Source organism: Vidua chalybeata, chromosome 19, assembly GCF_026979565.1.
Source record: "Vidua chalybeata isolate OUT-0048 chromosome 19, bVidCha1 merged haplotype, whole genome shotgun sequence".
NCBI classification, from domain to species: domain Eukaryota; kingdom Metazoa; phylum Chordata; class Aves; order Passeriformes; family Viduidae; genus Vidua; species Vidua chalybeata.
This window is the reverse complement of record NC_071548.1, coordinates 2,752,978-2,766,974: the sequence shown is the minus strand read 5'-3', so window position 1 is coordinate 2,766,974 and position 13,997 is coordinate 2,752,978. Positions and strand designations below refer to the sequence as shown.

Here is a 13,997-nt window from a genome sequence, read left to right as displayed (position 1 = left end):
TTAGTGTAAGAGTTCTGCTGTGCTGCCAGTGGGTAAATGTTTTTAACAAACATGGCACCACCCCAGAGAAGTGACAAATTACAGCTACAGTACAATGAATCTGGCAGATAAAATCATAACTGCAGACAATCTGAAGAAGAAAAGCTAACAGTGAAATATATTTGCAAAATTAGCTCTTATTTTCCCATGTTATAAATTTTATATATGAAAAAATTTCTTAAGTAGCTTCAATTTTTCTACTTGTTTTCCCAGAGGGGAAAAATTGCCTCAGTAGCTTGGAGGTGAAATCTGTAACAACAACCACAGTAAAAAAAGTCCACAATAGCTGTTAGTCCAACAGCTGCCACTTCATACTAGAAAAGGCTGATCAAATTCTGACAGTTCTGAGACCTGTAACCCTTTTTTTCCCAGTTTGTAGTCCTCAGAAATCTGTGTTGAGAGACGTAACATGAGCAGCTTGACTCCAGCTGGAATGGCAAGCAAACACAGCCTTGCTGGAGCCAGCACTTCCAAAGATGCTCCCATATATGCTCATCCACTCATTGCACTTCAGGGAGAAAACAAAGACTGCACAAAAAGCCAGGGATGCATTTCTCCACCTATTTGTAATGTGCACAAACAGCTCCATTCCTCTCCACATCCACCTGTAGCAAACCTGAACTTGTGGCTGCACTTCTGAAGGTCAATTCCTTGGCATTACTGCAGCACATTCCAACAGGCTGATATCAACATTCCTTCCTAGAGAGCTGGATCCTGGACTGGTGACTGAAATGAAGAAGGTAGGTGGTGTGTGGAAGCAGAGTTGTTAAACAGCTGGCAACATCTGTGTCCCAGCTACAATCACACAACATTTACTAACTACAGGCAAAACACTGAGCAATCTTTGGACATGTAGCAGTTTCAATATCCATTTTATTTGTTTTTTTCAGCAAAAAATGGTAGTCACAAGGGGAAACAATAGAAGATAAATTTGATTAATTTCTTTTGTAACAAGATTAGGTTTCTGGTAGTTAGAATGCCTCTGATTTGAAGATGCAATAGAAACACATAGAACAGAAAATCTTGGAAACTTCTCCTAAGTTTATCCACACTGTAAACCATAAAATCCTCAACTCACTTCAAGTAATGCTTCATAATATTAAATAAAACTTCTGCTAATGATAATATTGCAGAAATACAGTAGCATTACCAGTTACATTCCTTAATAATTGTAATTTGCTTCCCTGGTGTTTTGTTTTCCTGCAATAGTCAGCTAACAGAAACAACACAGCAGCAGGAATATTATAATATATGGTAAATAACAAATTGAGAATTCTGAAGAATCACTATGAAAATATGAATTAACTTCATTTAGAGAATTTGATTTTCTAGTTCACTGCTAGTAATTTTCAAACAACTAGATCTGTGTGAATTGAAAAGAAATACTAATCCATAATTTACTTCAGTACATCAAGCTATACATATTTGAGACAGAAGATACGAAGCTTCATGGGGCAAAAGCAGATTAATTTCTCATTCATGCACTCGTGGACTCAGATAACTTCAGCCAGCTCAAGTACACACATTCCTCATCCTGCAGAATGCCCTGTGCAATGTAATGCAAGCCTAGAATACCCAAACTTTGTAAATCATAAGTTTTCTTGGTTTTTTTTTGTTTGTTTGTTTATTTTAGATGCATAAACATCCTCACTGACTAACAATACATCACAAAAATCACAACATTTTAACATATGAACAAAAAAAAACTTCTTCCATCAAGTTGATAACGCAAGTGGAGTTTGCAAACTGAAGGATTTCCCTAATTAAAACCTGAGAATGGCTGTGGAGTTCACATACCTGCTCTCACAACACTTTTTAACAAGCACAGACAATCATAATATTCAGTTGAATTGTATGTGAAAACCAACCCTGTCAGCAGCCAGTTCATCCTGTACCACCCTAACTGGGTTTGAAGTTCCAATTCAGTTCAGTTCCAATTCAGAGGAAAAAAAAAAATCAATCTTCAGGTGAAATTACAGGAGATCAGTGAGCCTTGAAGGGCCTGCTCTTCTTGCCTGCTCCCAGCACACGGCCCCACTCCGCTGCTCAGCTGGGCACCTTTGTGAAACCATTCCTGCATATTCAGCTGCACGAAGTGAGATCCTTATCTGGGGGTTACTGAGCTGAATGGCTTCACAGAAGATATCCAACAAAGGACAGGAAAAAAAAAAATTCAACTTGGAAGGTGAGATCTCTCCTATTTTACATCAAAAAGCCAGTAGATTAGCTCTTAGTTTCTCATCAATACAATTTTCTGAAGAATGTGGGAAAGAAAAATCCTCAAAACACCTAAATACCAACCTCGCCCAGCCCTGTTCACAACAGCTTGTGAAATCTGATATAATCAAAGAATGATGTAAGGCTTTCTACAGGTTGGAATCAAACTTTACAGCCATAAATAGTAACCTGCACACTAAACAAACTCCTTTAAGCAGCTTGTCTTTCAGCAAATGAACAACTCCATTAAAAAGGAAAGGATTATATTGACAAAACCAAGTTAGACAAAAAGCATTAACTTACTGAATCCAGAAAGCAGAGATAGGTTCCTGAGCTCTGAATTACTGCTTGATTTTTAGCAAATCCAACTGAAAGAGAGAAAGCAAAGACAAAAATATGGAGGAGTTTTTACTGCTGTATCTTTTAAAATCTTAATAAAGTGAGGAACAAATGAAAGAAAATACAAAAATCAGTATCACATAAAGTACCAGATTTTTCCATATTTAAAGCAAGGTAATTTGTGAATATTGGAACAGGATGCCTATGTCAGTCACCTTCTCTGAGTGAGTACCAGAATTCTACAATCAAGTAGAATAAGAGTACTTTTTCCAGCCCTCCCCTAAGACATAATATGTAATGTGTATCTTGAAGAGGGCAGGTTTTACATTCAGAACCTGAGCCTGTAGAATCACAGAAAGCTTTGGGCTGGAAGGGACCTTTAAAGATCATCTAGGCCAACCCCTTGCAAAGAGCAGATGCTGGAAACCCTTGGCTGTACATACATCCATCTTTTAAGCCCTAAAAAACACCAGCAAAACATAAGAGGCAGAGAAGGACCAGAAACTGCTGTTCTTCCCATCAGGGTTCTCAGGAGGACTCAAAAAGTTCTGTTCCTTGGTTCTTGTTAAGTATGAAGTTTGCAAATACAAAAACTTCACATGCCATTTATGTGAAGGGGATGCAGAGAGGAGCCAAAGCAGCCTGATTTATTAGATACATACACAGAGCACAAAGGTGATTTATTTATACCATAACATGTTGTATCCTCAATGGAGACCACACTGAAATGTCACTTCAGACAAATGACAAGATTGGCACCTAAGGTCTCTTAGTTTCTGACCCCCTGACACTTGGTGAATCTTTTTACCAACTCATTAATTTCAGGAAGAAATGAATGAACCAAAGAAGAATTTTTTTTGTCAGCTTAATTTCAGAAGCAGATGACTGTTCTGGAGGATCAAACAAATGGCAGAAGCAGATAAATAGGAAGGAGCAGAAATCCACAGCTGAAGGTAAGAATGGGACTGGAACCACTGGAATACATGCACAAGGTGGGAATGCTTCCCTGGGATCATTTTTGCAGGTAGACAAGGTGTACTTAAGAACATTCTGATCTCTGAATTCTTGCCCTAGGCAGCATTCTAAGAAAAGCCCACACTACATCCAGTGTTAGTCTGAAAAATGCTGCATGGATTCCACTTGGTCACATATGTAACACTTAAACTCCCTTTGCAGTATTTGTGGAACCAAGCCAGGGAATCCACCAAGATCACCCTGACCTGCAAAATAAGCATTGTGAAGACATGCAATACTGTGGGGTTTTCACTCTTTGGGGGAAAAACTGGAAACGTAAAGCCAAAAAATCTCACCATGAAGTGGAGCAGAATAATTTTAAATAATATTATCCACAAAGTTTCTGATTTTGCATTTGGAAAAAAAGCAGAGTTCTGTAATTCTCTTATGTTTTTATGCGTTACAAATTTAAGTTTGCTCAGGAAACAGATTTAACTGGGCTCAAAGGTTCCCTTAGCTGTAATGCACGTGCTCCTTGGCTATTTTGCTGAGCTGTCCAAGTACAGAAAAAGACTTATGACTGCATTTCTTGTTGCCTCAAGGAACATTATGTCAACCACCACCAGCACATAACTAATAAAGGCTCTTCCTTATAACTGTGTTCTTTTTTTCTCATGTACTTTAATCCTTACTTCAACTTCTCTTCATCATGAGTTTTTGGATTTATTATTTTACAGGATGTTTACATTCTACCTTTTACAGACCTATGAATATGGAATCTCATCTACACAGCAACTCTCAGTCTCCTTCCTACTGGCAGTAAAAAAGCAGCTGGCAGAGACTGGAGCTGCCACAGCAGCAGAGCTGGGCCCTGGCACGAGCAGTTTTAGTGGGAAACAACTGATGCAAGTCAGCGGGTCTGGACATGCCAAAGCAGCAACCCCCAGTCCTGTGGAGGTCCCTAGTAAAGCAAGAGATAAAAGAACAGCACAAAAATGATGACAGAATTAAATCTGCCCAACTTTAAACATATCAGTACTATGAGAAGCCACGGCAGCTGTAAAGTGGCCTGGACTTACATTTCAGTGCTGTCATAAACAAATATTTCAACAACCTTCAGTGGATAATAATGAATTACAAGGAATCAAAAATGTAAGAAAAGAGTAAAGGAGGCTTCAAGGCAACTAGAAGATGGCAATTATATTACTCTATGAACTTTCTGAAGTGTTTCAAATTTCATTTTCAAATAAACCACTTTAAATAAAATAGTGAAATATCTAGTATTTGTTATGAGAAAGAATTGGAAAATATTTCTTGCTGTGTTTAAGACAGAAACACCCTGAAGTTTTTCATATACCAGATATCTTTTAGGGGAAAGAGAGAGAAGAAAATGCACATATTTTTTTAATTATTAAGAAGATAAATATAACTCCCCATAGAAGAAACTAGGTATTAAAAATTCTTTCACCACAACAAATTCTGTGTTTGGCATGAGAAAAAAAAATTCTTTAATATTACTCTACTGAACAAAATGAAATGTTTGTGCCAGGTCTCTGAGTTTTGTAAGGCCTGCTTACTCGGTGAAAAGAGCCTGTTACCATGGTTACAGCCGTAAAAACTTAAGCCTCAGTGAGATATTAACATTCCTTACTCTTGGAAAGAAAAAGGTTTCCTTTTTTTAGGCAAGTGACCCTTTCTTTTTTCCAAGGTTCCCCCCCTTTCTTTTACATGTTAGAAAAGAATCAGAAATAAATCCTAATCTTGTGTAAATAGTTGAAGATGTGAAGCCTGACTAGTACATTGTTTCTGTACCAAAGCATCTTCTTTTAAAGGCAAGACTCCTTCCAGTTGTACCTAGTCCTTAACAAAATGAAAGTAAATCACCAAAAGCAAACAAATACTAAGGATTTCAAGTAACCTGCTTCGAAAATTTAACAACCATGAAGTAAAGATGTCCTTGTTTTAATGGTGACCTGAGAGTGTCTCCCACATGGATAAGCCTGGGTTTGTTTTTTAGCAGAATTATGCATTTCACACCATTTAAATTATATATTTAAATAGTGCACAGCCCCTCCCACCCCCAATTTATTAAAGATCTGTTCAGTCTCCAGCTGCCCCAACACTGACAAATGCATGCTAAACCATAAAATAATCTGTAATAACCCTACTAGCACAATGGAATTCACAAGTGGGACTCAGTTTCAGCTTCAGTTTTCTGAAGTGCAAAGGTGAACAGACGTCAGAATTCTAAAATTTTAAAAAAACCCATCCTGCTTGTGTGTTCTGGGAAACTAAAACCTAGTTTATACACAATTGATACAACACTCTAGTAGGAACAAGACTTCAGACATAGCAAATGTTTATAAAAATGGAAAATATGTTACACAACACCACGGTATTAGCAGAAACGTTACTGACTATCTTAAGTATCAGAATTAACAACCTCTGAGATTTTTCTTTGACTTTAGAAATTGAAACCTACTTAGTTTCTTGATCATCAACTACTAAAAGAAGTCAGTTTTAAAAAGAGACTGATCGCCCAATAGCAGAGGTGGGAGAAAAACAAGAAAAAGTTACAGAATTATGAGCAATTCTTGACATTGCTCAACTCCAGCTGTATCAGTTGCACAAAAGAGAAAAAAATTCCCTCTAAAAAGCTTGTCTGCCTTTTGTCATTACCAGCCCAATAGTTCTAATATTACAAGCTGCACTGTCAAAACAACACCAGTTCATGCTAAAGGTATTAAAATACTAAAAATATTTATAGTAAGGGTTATGCTGTGTTACTTCAGTATTGCTATGTCTGACAACTATTTAAAAACAGATGTAAAGCCTACAGTCAGGAGAAATGACAGTAAATAAAGCCAGGGGCCTCTACCAGGTTGCAGATGAATTCAGTGCACAAACTCCCAATTTATTTGCATGTTTCAACAGGGGATGAAAAGCAAACTTTCTGAAACAGAAGTGGGCTTTTGCATAAGAAGATCATCTTGAGGAGACTGGAATAAGTCTGAGTTTCTTTACACTTCAAACAGGATGTGTAGTGAAAAAACAGAAACTGTCCAAATTTTGTGTTACAGTGTTTCCAAAGATAACTTCAAAGACACAAACTTAGAACCAATGATTTAGCAATTCCTACCTGTCTACTCATTAAAACAAAGTCCAGAATGACAGAAACATCAGTTACACCGCTCCAGTACAAAATGTGAGCACACTGTTCTTCCTTTGTCCTGCTGCTCTTCCTCAGAACACAGACGTGATCTTCCAACTTTACTGTCACTCAACAACAGCTTCTCCAAAAACCAACTGACTTTTATTTCTATTTCACACTTTACAAAGATTTTGTGCTAAAACCCCCTAAACATAAACCAACCAAAGCAAGCAAAAGAAAATCTGTTTAAAGAGATCTGTTTGTAATCTCCTGCTGTGGGAGATAATTCATCTTAGCATGCAAATGAATGGGGGATCCCATCATACACCTGTCTGACAGCTCACTAAACATATTGGTTTAGCCCTTTGACTGAATACTTGGGACTTTAGTGAGAGTTCACATCAAAACTTCTGGTTTGATTTGATCATTGAAGCAATACCAAAAAGGTATTTGTTTTCTATTTCAGTGTCTATTTTACTGGACTGAAAGATATGCATTTACTTTTAAAATCTTTACGCAAGGACTTTTTAATGTATTTTTTCTTAGAACCCATCTCCTGAAGTTAAATCAGATATCAGAAAGCCACAGGAAAATTGTAAGCATTAACAACATTGTGTATACTACAATTAAACAAAATTCTTTTGCTTTTGCAGAGTAGAGCACACAAGTGCTAAGCCAAGTTCTTCCTTCCTTGAACGTATAAACAAATTCTACAGAGCTCAAAGCAACAGGGCCAAATTCAAATTGGAATGAGTTTTCAAACAGAGCTCTAGAAAACAATGTGGGCTATTTCCATTGCAGTGGAAATGGCTACAAAGACACTTTTCAAACTAAAAATCAGAAGGTGCTTGCAATAAGAACCAAACTCTCACAAAATTAACTACATACCACCTCGAGGCTGAGAGGAATTGTTGGTTCCAATGATTACTGAAACACCAACTTCTTCCAACTTGATCTTCCATTTTTCAATTATTTCAGCTGAACCATCCTAGAAAAAAATAATGACATAGATGCAGCTATTTTAATTTGTGTGTTGAAGTGAACCAAAAATTCTTGTTAGAGACAGTATTTACAGTATTTTAATGAAGGTCTGGAACGTACCTTACTGGCATCATTAAAAATTGACAGCTCCGTGGTTCCTTTAAAATCTTGTTCCCAAACTGACTTTAGGCACTCATCTAACCAGCATTCACTGTTGTGAACAGGCACAATGATAGACTACAAAAAAAAACAAACAGAGAGCCACATGCATGTCAGGAAGCATATTTTTGTTTACTTAGTGTATATTTAGTAAAAAGGAGAAGTAGCAGATCCTTCTGAAACTAACTTTCACCAAGAAATGCATCTTAAAAATATAAAAGTAGGTGAAGAACCTTTATTTTCATTACAAATATATGACTTGCTTTCTTCTCTATCAAGCTTCTTTTTAAATCAAGCTCCACAAGGTGGTTTTTGGTGGAAGTCCAAGGAAACAAGAGAGACCACTGAAGCAAACCCACAAATGAAATATCTGTAACACCACCCTAACCTGTTTCTTGTATTCCTGCATTTCTTAAGACACTCCTCACTTTTGTCCTCCATTAATACACCTTACTCATCAATTTCTCTTCAAGCCTAATTGGAGATGCTCATATATGCAGCTGGACCCTCGGGCTGCAGCCAAGTTTTTAAAAATTATTCCACCTACAAGTGCTCTAAAGCACATTGGAAGTTGACCAGTGATGTAGTTTCATACTCTGCCATCCCTGCTGCAGCCTTTCCTCCTACAGCCCCTTGCTTCAGACGTGCACACACAGCAGGAAAACATACCTGAAAGATTTGAAAATTGGTTAGAAACCAGAGAGGAGGGCTTCATCTGTTCAAGTTTAGTTACTCGTCACTGAGCTAATTATCCCTAGAAAATTACCCCCAAAATTCTTTCAGTGTCTCAAAAGAGAACACATTTCCTTCACAACATGCAAAGGCCAGAGAAATCAGCCTGGTGGTACACTGGCTGTGTTTGAAAAGGGAGAGCCAAGTCTGTACCTGCTGGAATTACATGTAGATAGGGAACTTAAGGGCCTAAGTAACTCCTAAAAAGTCCCATGGGACATTTCAAGAAGTCCCTAGAAACACAATTTAATCTCCTCATGATGCGGGGTAACCACAAACACATGGCTGGAAGAAAGAGAGGATTTGTTCCTATTGTGAGCAGGAGAGAATCCTAAGGAAAAAAAGCACTGGGCCACTGAAATGGAATTATTCAGTATTTAGAGCCATGTGAACACATGTGCATCGTGCAAATACAGGTGCACACATCAGAAGGCAGATTTTTGGATACTGAAGGATGTACACACAGGTACAACCCAGATTATTTCAAAACAGATTATTTCAAAACTGTCTTGGAGTAGTACTTTGAGACTAAAAAAAAGCAAAAATCCGAGATTCTGTAGTACTATATTCAATTTACTCAAGATTTTAATATTCTTTATGTGGACATGGCAATTAAAATATGACCTTACACATTCATACCAATCTAACATATTCATTCAGGAAAAAAGGGTTCCACAATTCTTCCAATGACAATATAAACTGATGCTGTTTTGCACATCCAGAAAAATCAGTTATTTTTCAATTTGTTTTCTGATTCACTTAGTAAAAATTTGACTAAGCCATCACCAACTAGCTTGCCATTGGTTTGAAAACTGGAACTTCTTTGCTTTTTTTCCGTGGTGTACTCCTGTTTTAAGTCAGGGCAGCAGTGCAAAATAGCAAGATGATGTTTGACCTCCCTGTTTAGTTTCAACTGAAAGCAGAAAAAAGTACTTTAAGGGCAGCACATATAAAACAACCCATAAATACCTGATGGCACTGAGGTGCTCTGAACTGAACTGCTCATAATATATTAACATGCTCCTTAACACATTACTGTGAGCAAATTCTACTTTCACAGAACCATGACCACCACAGAGAACTGGACACCTGCCAAACTAAGGCCCAGAGCTGAAGTGCTGATGATACTTCTGTGTAAAACCAGAAAAATTAACAAATCCACACAAATAACTGTACTTAGCAATAGGATTAACACTTCAGAGTATTGCTGATGTTATGTACTAAAGTTTTCTCAGGTTCCACCATTCTTGCTCAGCTCACTGGTTTTCTGTGTTCAGTTTTAGTTTGAGGACAAATCAACAATCCAGATTTTCCTTTCTCCCTCGTTCATTACCAGATTTGTACCCTGGCTTAAGAGTTGCAATTAGACAGTCACAAATTGGCTTTTAATGTTGTGTGACCGTATCAGAAGAATTCAATTTCCTTGGACCATTTAAAGAGGGGAAAAACATGATCCAGGGCACTATTTCACTTACAGGTGCAGTCTCATAGCAAAAATACCAGCTGGTAGTAACCTCCAGCTGGTCTGTGAGGAAGAAGAAGAGACTGTGTCTACTTCTTCTGTCCCAAAACAAGAAAGACCACAGCTCTGGCATTGCTGACAAACCCTCTCTCCAGGGTCAAACACCAACCTTGCTAAGGTACTCACTAAAAGCAGGCATAAGGAAACCTAGAATGGTTTTCCCAGTGTCCTTTTGCTACAGTTTATGCCAACTCCTACTTCCCAGTCCCAGCACAGATGATTATTCTAGTTCTTGCAGCAGCCCTTCCTGTATTTGAAAACTACCAAAACAGTGAACTATAGAGTAAAGCTCCCTCAAAGTAATTTTGAGTGTCTGGGACATAAATTGCAACCAACTAATGTGCTTTTGGCATTACAAATCATCTGAGTGACAATCTGTGTGATCTGAGTCAGAATTACCGTTTCATTATGTGAGGCTGATTTACAGCAGCGTCCAACAGAGAGGAGTTTCATGGCCTAGGAGCCAAATATGACTCTTAAAACAGAGCTGAGTTGAACCTGGACTTGAGCATTGTGACACTACCTGGTTTTCCCTGAACTCCACACATTCTAGACAAGTATTATATATACTTCTGTATTTTTATATTTCTATTTATATAGCTATATAGGCGCAGATAGATAGATGTTGTATATTTATCTACGTGTTTAATTTATACATAAGTGCGCATATATTTTAAAAAAATTATATTTATATCATATATATACACACTACATGAAACATATGTGTGTGTACATAAATATATACATACATATGTATATATACACATATGTATGTATGCATATATATGTATATAAGTACGGGAAGTAACAAAAGCAGGAAGTGTTGTAGGAAGATTTTACGACCATCATTGCCAACCCCGTGTACCCGAACGCGCCGGGGCTGCCGTGCTGCAGAACCCGCCGGCACCGAACCCTCCGGGAGAGCCCTCCCGGGCCAGCCCCGGCCCCGCCCGAGCTGCCGTGTCCGCCCCGGGCCCGGGGCACCCCGGCCCGGCCCCGCCTGCCACGTACCACCTGTACGCGGGGCTCGGGGCTCCCGCCGGCTCTGCCCGGCTCCGCCATCGCCGCCGCCCCGCAGGGAGGAGCGGGAGGAACAACCACAGAGACGGAGGCGGGAGCGGCCGGAAGAGGCTCTGCTGGCGGCGGCTGCCGAGCCCCGGCCCGGCCCGTGAGGGCACCCCCGGCCCCGTCCTATGAGGGCACCCCGGCCCCGGCTCATGAGGGTACCCCCGGCCCGTGAGGGGACCCCGGCCCGTGAGGGCACCCCGGCCCCGGCTCATGAGGGGACCCCTGGCCCGTGAGGGCACCCCCGGCCCGTGAGGGAACCCCGGCCCGTGAGGGCACCCCCGGCCCCGTCCTATGAGGGCACCCCGGCCCCGGCTCATGAGGGGACCCCTGGCCCGTGAGGGCACCCCCGGCCCGTGAGGGGACCCCGGCCCGTGAGGGGACCCCGGCCCGTGAGGGCACCCCCGGCCCGTGAGGGCACCTCCGGCCCCGGCTCATGAGGGGACCCCTGGCCCGTGAGGGGACCCCGGCCCGTGAGGGGACCCCTGGCCCGTGAGGGGACCCCGGCCCGTGAGGGGACCCCGGCCCGTGAGGGGACCCCGTCCCGTGAGGGCACCCCCGGCCTGTGAGGGCACCTCCGGCCCCGGCTCATGAGGGGACCCCCGGCCCCGGCTCCTGCCTCGGCTGTGGAGACACTCGTACGGAAAATCACACTGTGAAAAACCAGTGTCCGCAAAGGACACAGAGGAATCCTGCAACTTTATTCGAATAAAGGGAGAGGCCACACGCCCGCGGGGTTTTCTCTCCCGAGGACCTCCCTTTTATCCCAAACTCCCGGCCGCTCGTTGCCCTCTTCCTTTCGCAGTGCTGAGGTACTAGGAAGGTACAGCCTTCCCGAATCGCCTGCCACGTGTTCCCCCCTTTAAACATGTCATTTTCCCCAAAGTTTATAAGTCCAGGCTCGTGCTGACCCTTGTCAGTTTCAGCAGTCAAGTTGTGTGAGCTCTGCACAAACCTGCTGCTTGTTAATAGAGACATTAAGACCCATTTTTCAAAGACCATAACTCCCACACCCTCACTTATCGAATTGTTTGTTAAAACATTAGCACACATCTTCCCTCTCACACTCAATTGATGCTGACTGCACTTCCCCACCTGGTCTCTAAGCTCAAACTTGTAAATTTTCAACAGTGTTACAATGCTTTTTCAAAGTTATTTCCCACATTGAGGTGTGGTGACAGCTAGTAGCCTGCTTGAATTGAAATTTGTGGAAATCGAAACAAATTTTTCACTTTGGAGTTGATCATCGTACATATTGGAGAATGATAATGGTAATGCCAATGTTCTCTAATCTCTCCAGTCTGTACTTTTCTTGGTCCAAACTACTGCGTTCAGTGCTTTTTTTAATTAAAAAGTTTCTAATTACCTCTAAAAAGGAAAAGTTGCTGGTGGTAATGGTGCCATTATCATAGAATCATGAAATGTTAAGGGGTTGGAATAGAAGGGACCTTAAAGCCCATCCAGTGCCACCCCCTGCCATGGCAGGGACACTTCCACTGTCCCAGGCTGCTCCAAGCCCTGTCCAGCCTGGCCCTGGACACTTCTATGGATGCTCTGGGCAACCTGTGCCAGGGCCTCACCATCCTCACAGTAAAATATTTCTTCCTGATATCTAACCTGAATTTCCCCTCTTTCAACTTGTACCCGTTACTCCTTGTCCTAGCACTGCAGTTCCTGACAAAGAGTTCCTCTCCAACTTCCTTGTAGCCCTTTCAGATACTGGAAGGCATTTCAAAATATACTGGAAAGTATATTATTGATCATTTATTAACTGAAATTACGGTTGTGCAACCACTTACTCCCTTGAAAGTATTCACAGCTAAAAGGGATTGCAGCACAGGCCCTGTACAACAACCTATTCAGAATTTTTAAAATTTGCACAAAGCAATCTTTGTTAAGCAAAATCCTGAGATTATCCCTTGTTTATTTGAAGAGCCTGTTAAACAGCCAGACAATTCAAGGAGCAAACAGAGCCGAGTTATCTTAAAATGTTGGTTGGCACACGAATCTGAGAACTGAGGTGAGGAGAACAGCCAAGCAGTAATTCGCCCTCGGAATCTATTTCAAATTATCTGCACAGCTTCTCACCATCCAGCCTGAGTTTAATCTCTCCATGAACAGCACTGTTAAATATGATCATTCCTGTTTCTGGCGACAAAGGCTGCTGGCACTGTTATGTTGCCTGCGTGCCTTGCTTTATCTAGGAAAGTGTAGCAGAGTATTGCTTTACTCACCCTAAACCAAACAAAAGTCCTAGTCAGGGACAGCGCCTCATTAAGCCAAGCAAAATGCAGACAAAGCCCTTGCTGCCTTCCCCGAGGAAAATACAGAACCAGTCAAACCCACCAGAAATGTTTTCTAAGTTTTATTATGTAGCTGACCACAGAGAGTAATTAAATAGAAACTTATGCTTAGAATGTGATTTTTGTTTGGGGTGGGTTTGGAAAGACATTTAAAGGCCCACAAGCATGTGGAACCTATTGAGTGGGATTGTCAGGGCAACCTAGGCAGCTAACACCCGTTGTGAGAGTTCTTACCTACTGGCTTTTGAAATTCCAGCAGGCATTTCTGTGTCCTTGGGCAACTTGGGACACGAAATAGTTTCCAAAATACAGTCAACTGTTTCACTGCCCATTCCATTTTCATGTGGGGCAGAATGGAAAGAGATCTCCCAACACTGTCACAACAAACTCATTAAGAAGCAAGCAAAGATGAGCTGTCCTAGTTCTACTTCCAATTGCTCTATGTTAAAGATGTTTCACAGTGGTGAGGGGCAGCTCACAAAGCAGTCCTCACAGCTAAAAGTATTGCAAACTCAGACATTTCTCATCAAATTAA

The 13,997-nt window shown here is 40.9% G+C and overlaps 2 protein-coding genes across 8 annotated transcripts in view; one reads left to right on the top strand and one right to left on the bottom strand.

Annotated features, from left to right (window-relative positions):
- Positions 1-11,534, bottom strand: part of B3GNTL1 (UDP-GlcNAc:betaGal beta-1,3-N-acetylglucosaminyltransferase like 1) — a 106,187-nt gene extending 94,653 nt beyond the window's left edge. For 3 of the 7 annotated variants that reach the window (XM_053960719.1, XM_053960720.1, XM_053960721.1), the window contains exons 1-5: positions 11,106-11,534; positions 8,436-8,509; positions 7,802-7,918; positions 7,589-7,688; positions 2,560-2,624 (exon numbers count right to left, since the gene is read on the bottom strand). In XM_053960719.1, the coding sequence (XP_053816694.1) occupies positions 2,560-2,624; positions 7,589-7,688; positions 7,802-7,918; positions 8,436-8,509; positions 11,106-11,313 (564 nt within the window). In that variant the 5' untranslated portion in view covers positions 11,314-11,534. Of the gene's footprint in view, positions 1-655; positions 709-2,559; positions 2,625-7,588; positions 7,689-7,801; positions 7,919-8,228; positions 8,510-11,105 lie in introns of those variants that run through there. The other 4 variants (XM_053960722.1, XM_053960723.1, XM_053960724.1 and 1 more) reach the window with 4 other exon arrangements.
- TBCD (tubulin folding cofactor D) overlaps positions 1-13,997 on the top strand; it is a 382,417-nt gene that overhangs the window by 210,329 nt on the left and 158,091 nt on the right. The gene's annotated exons all lie outside the window — the stretch shown is intronic.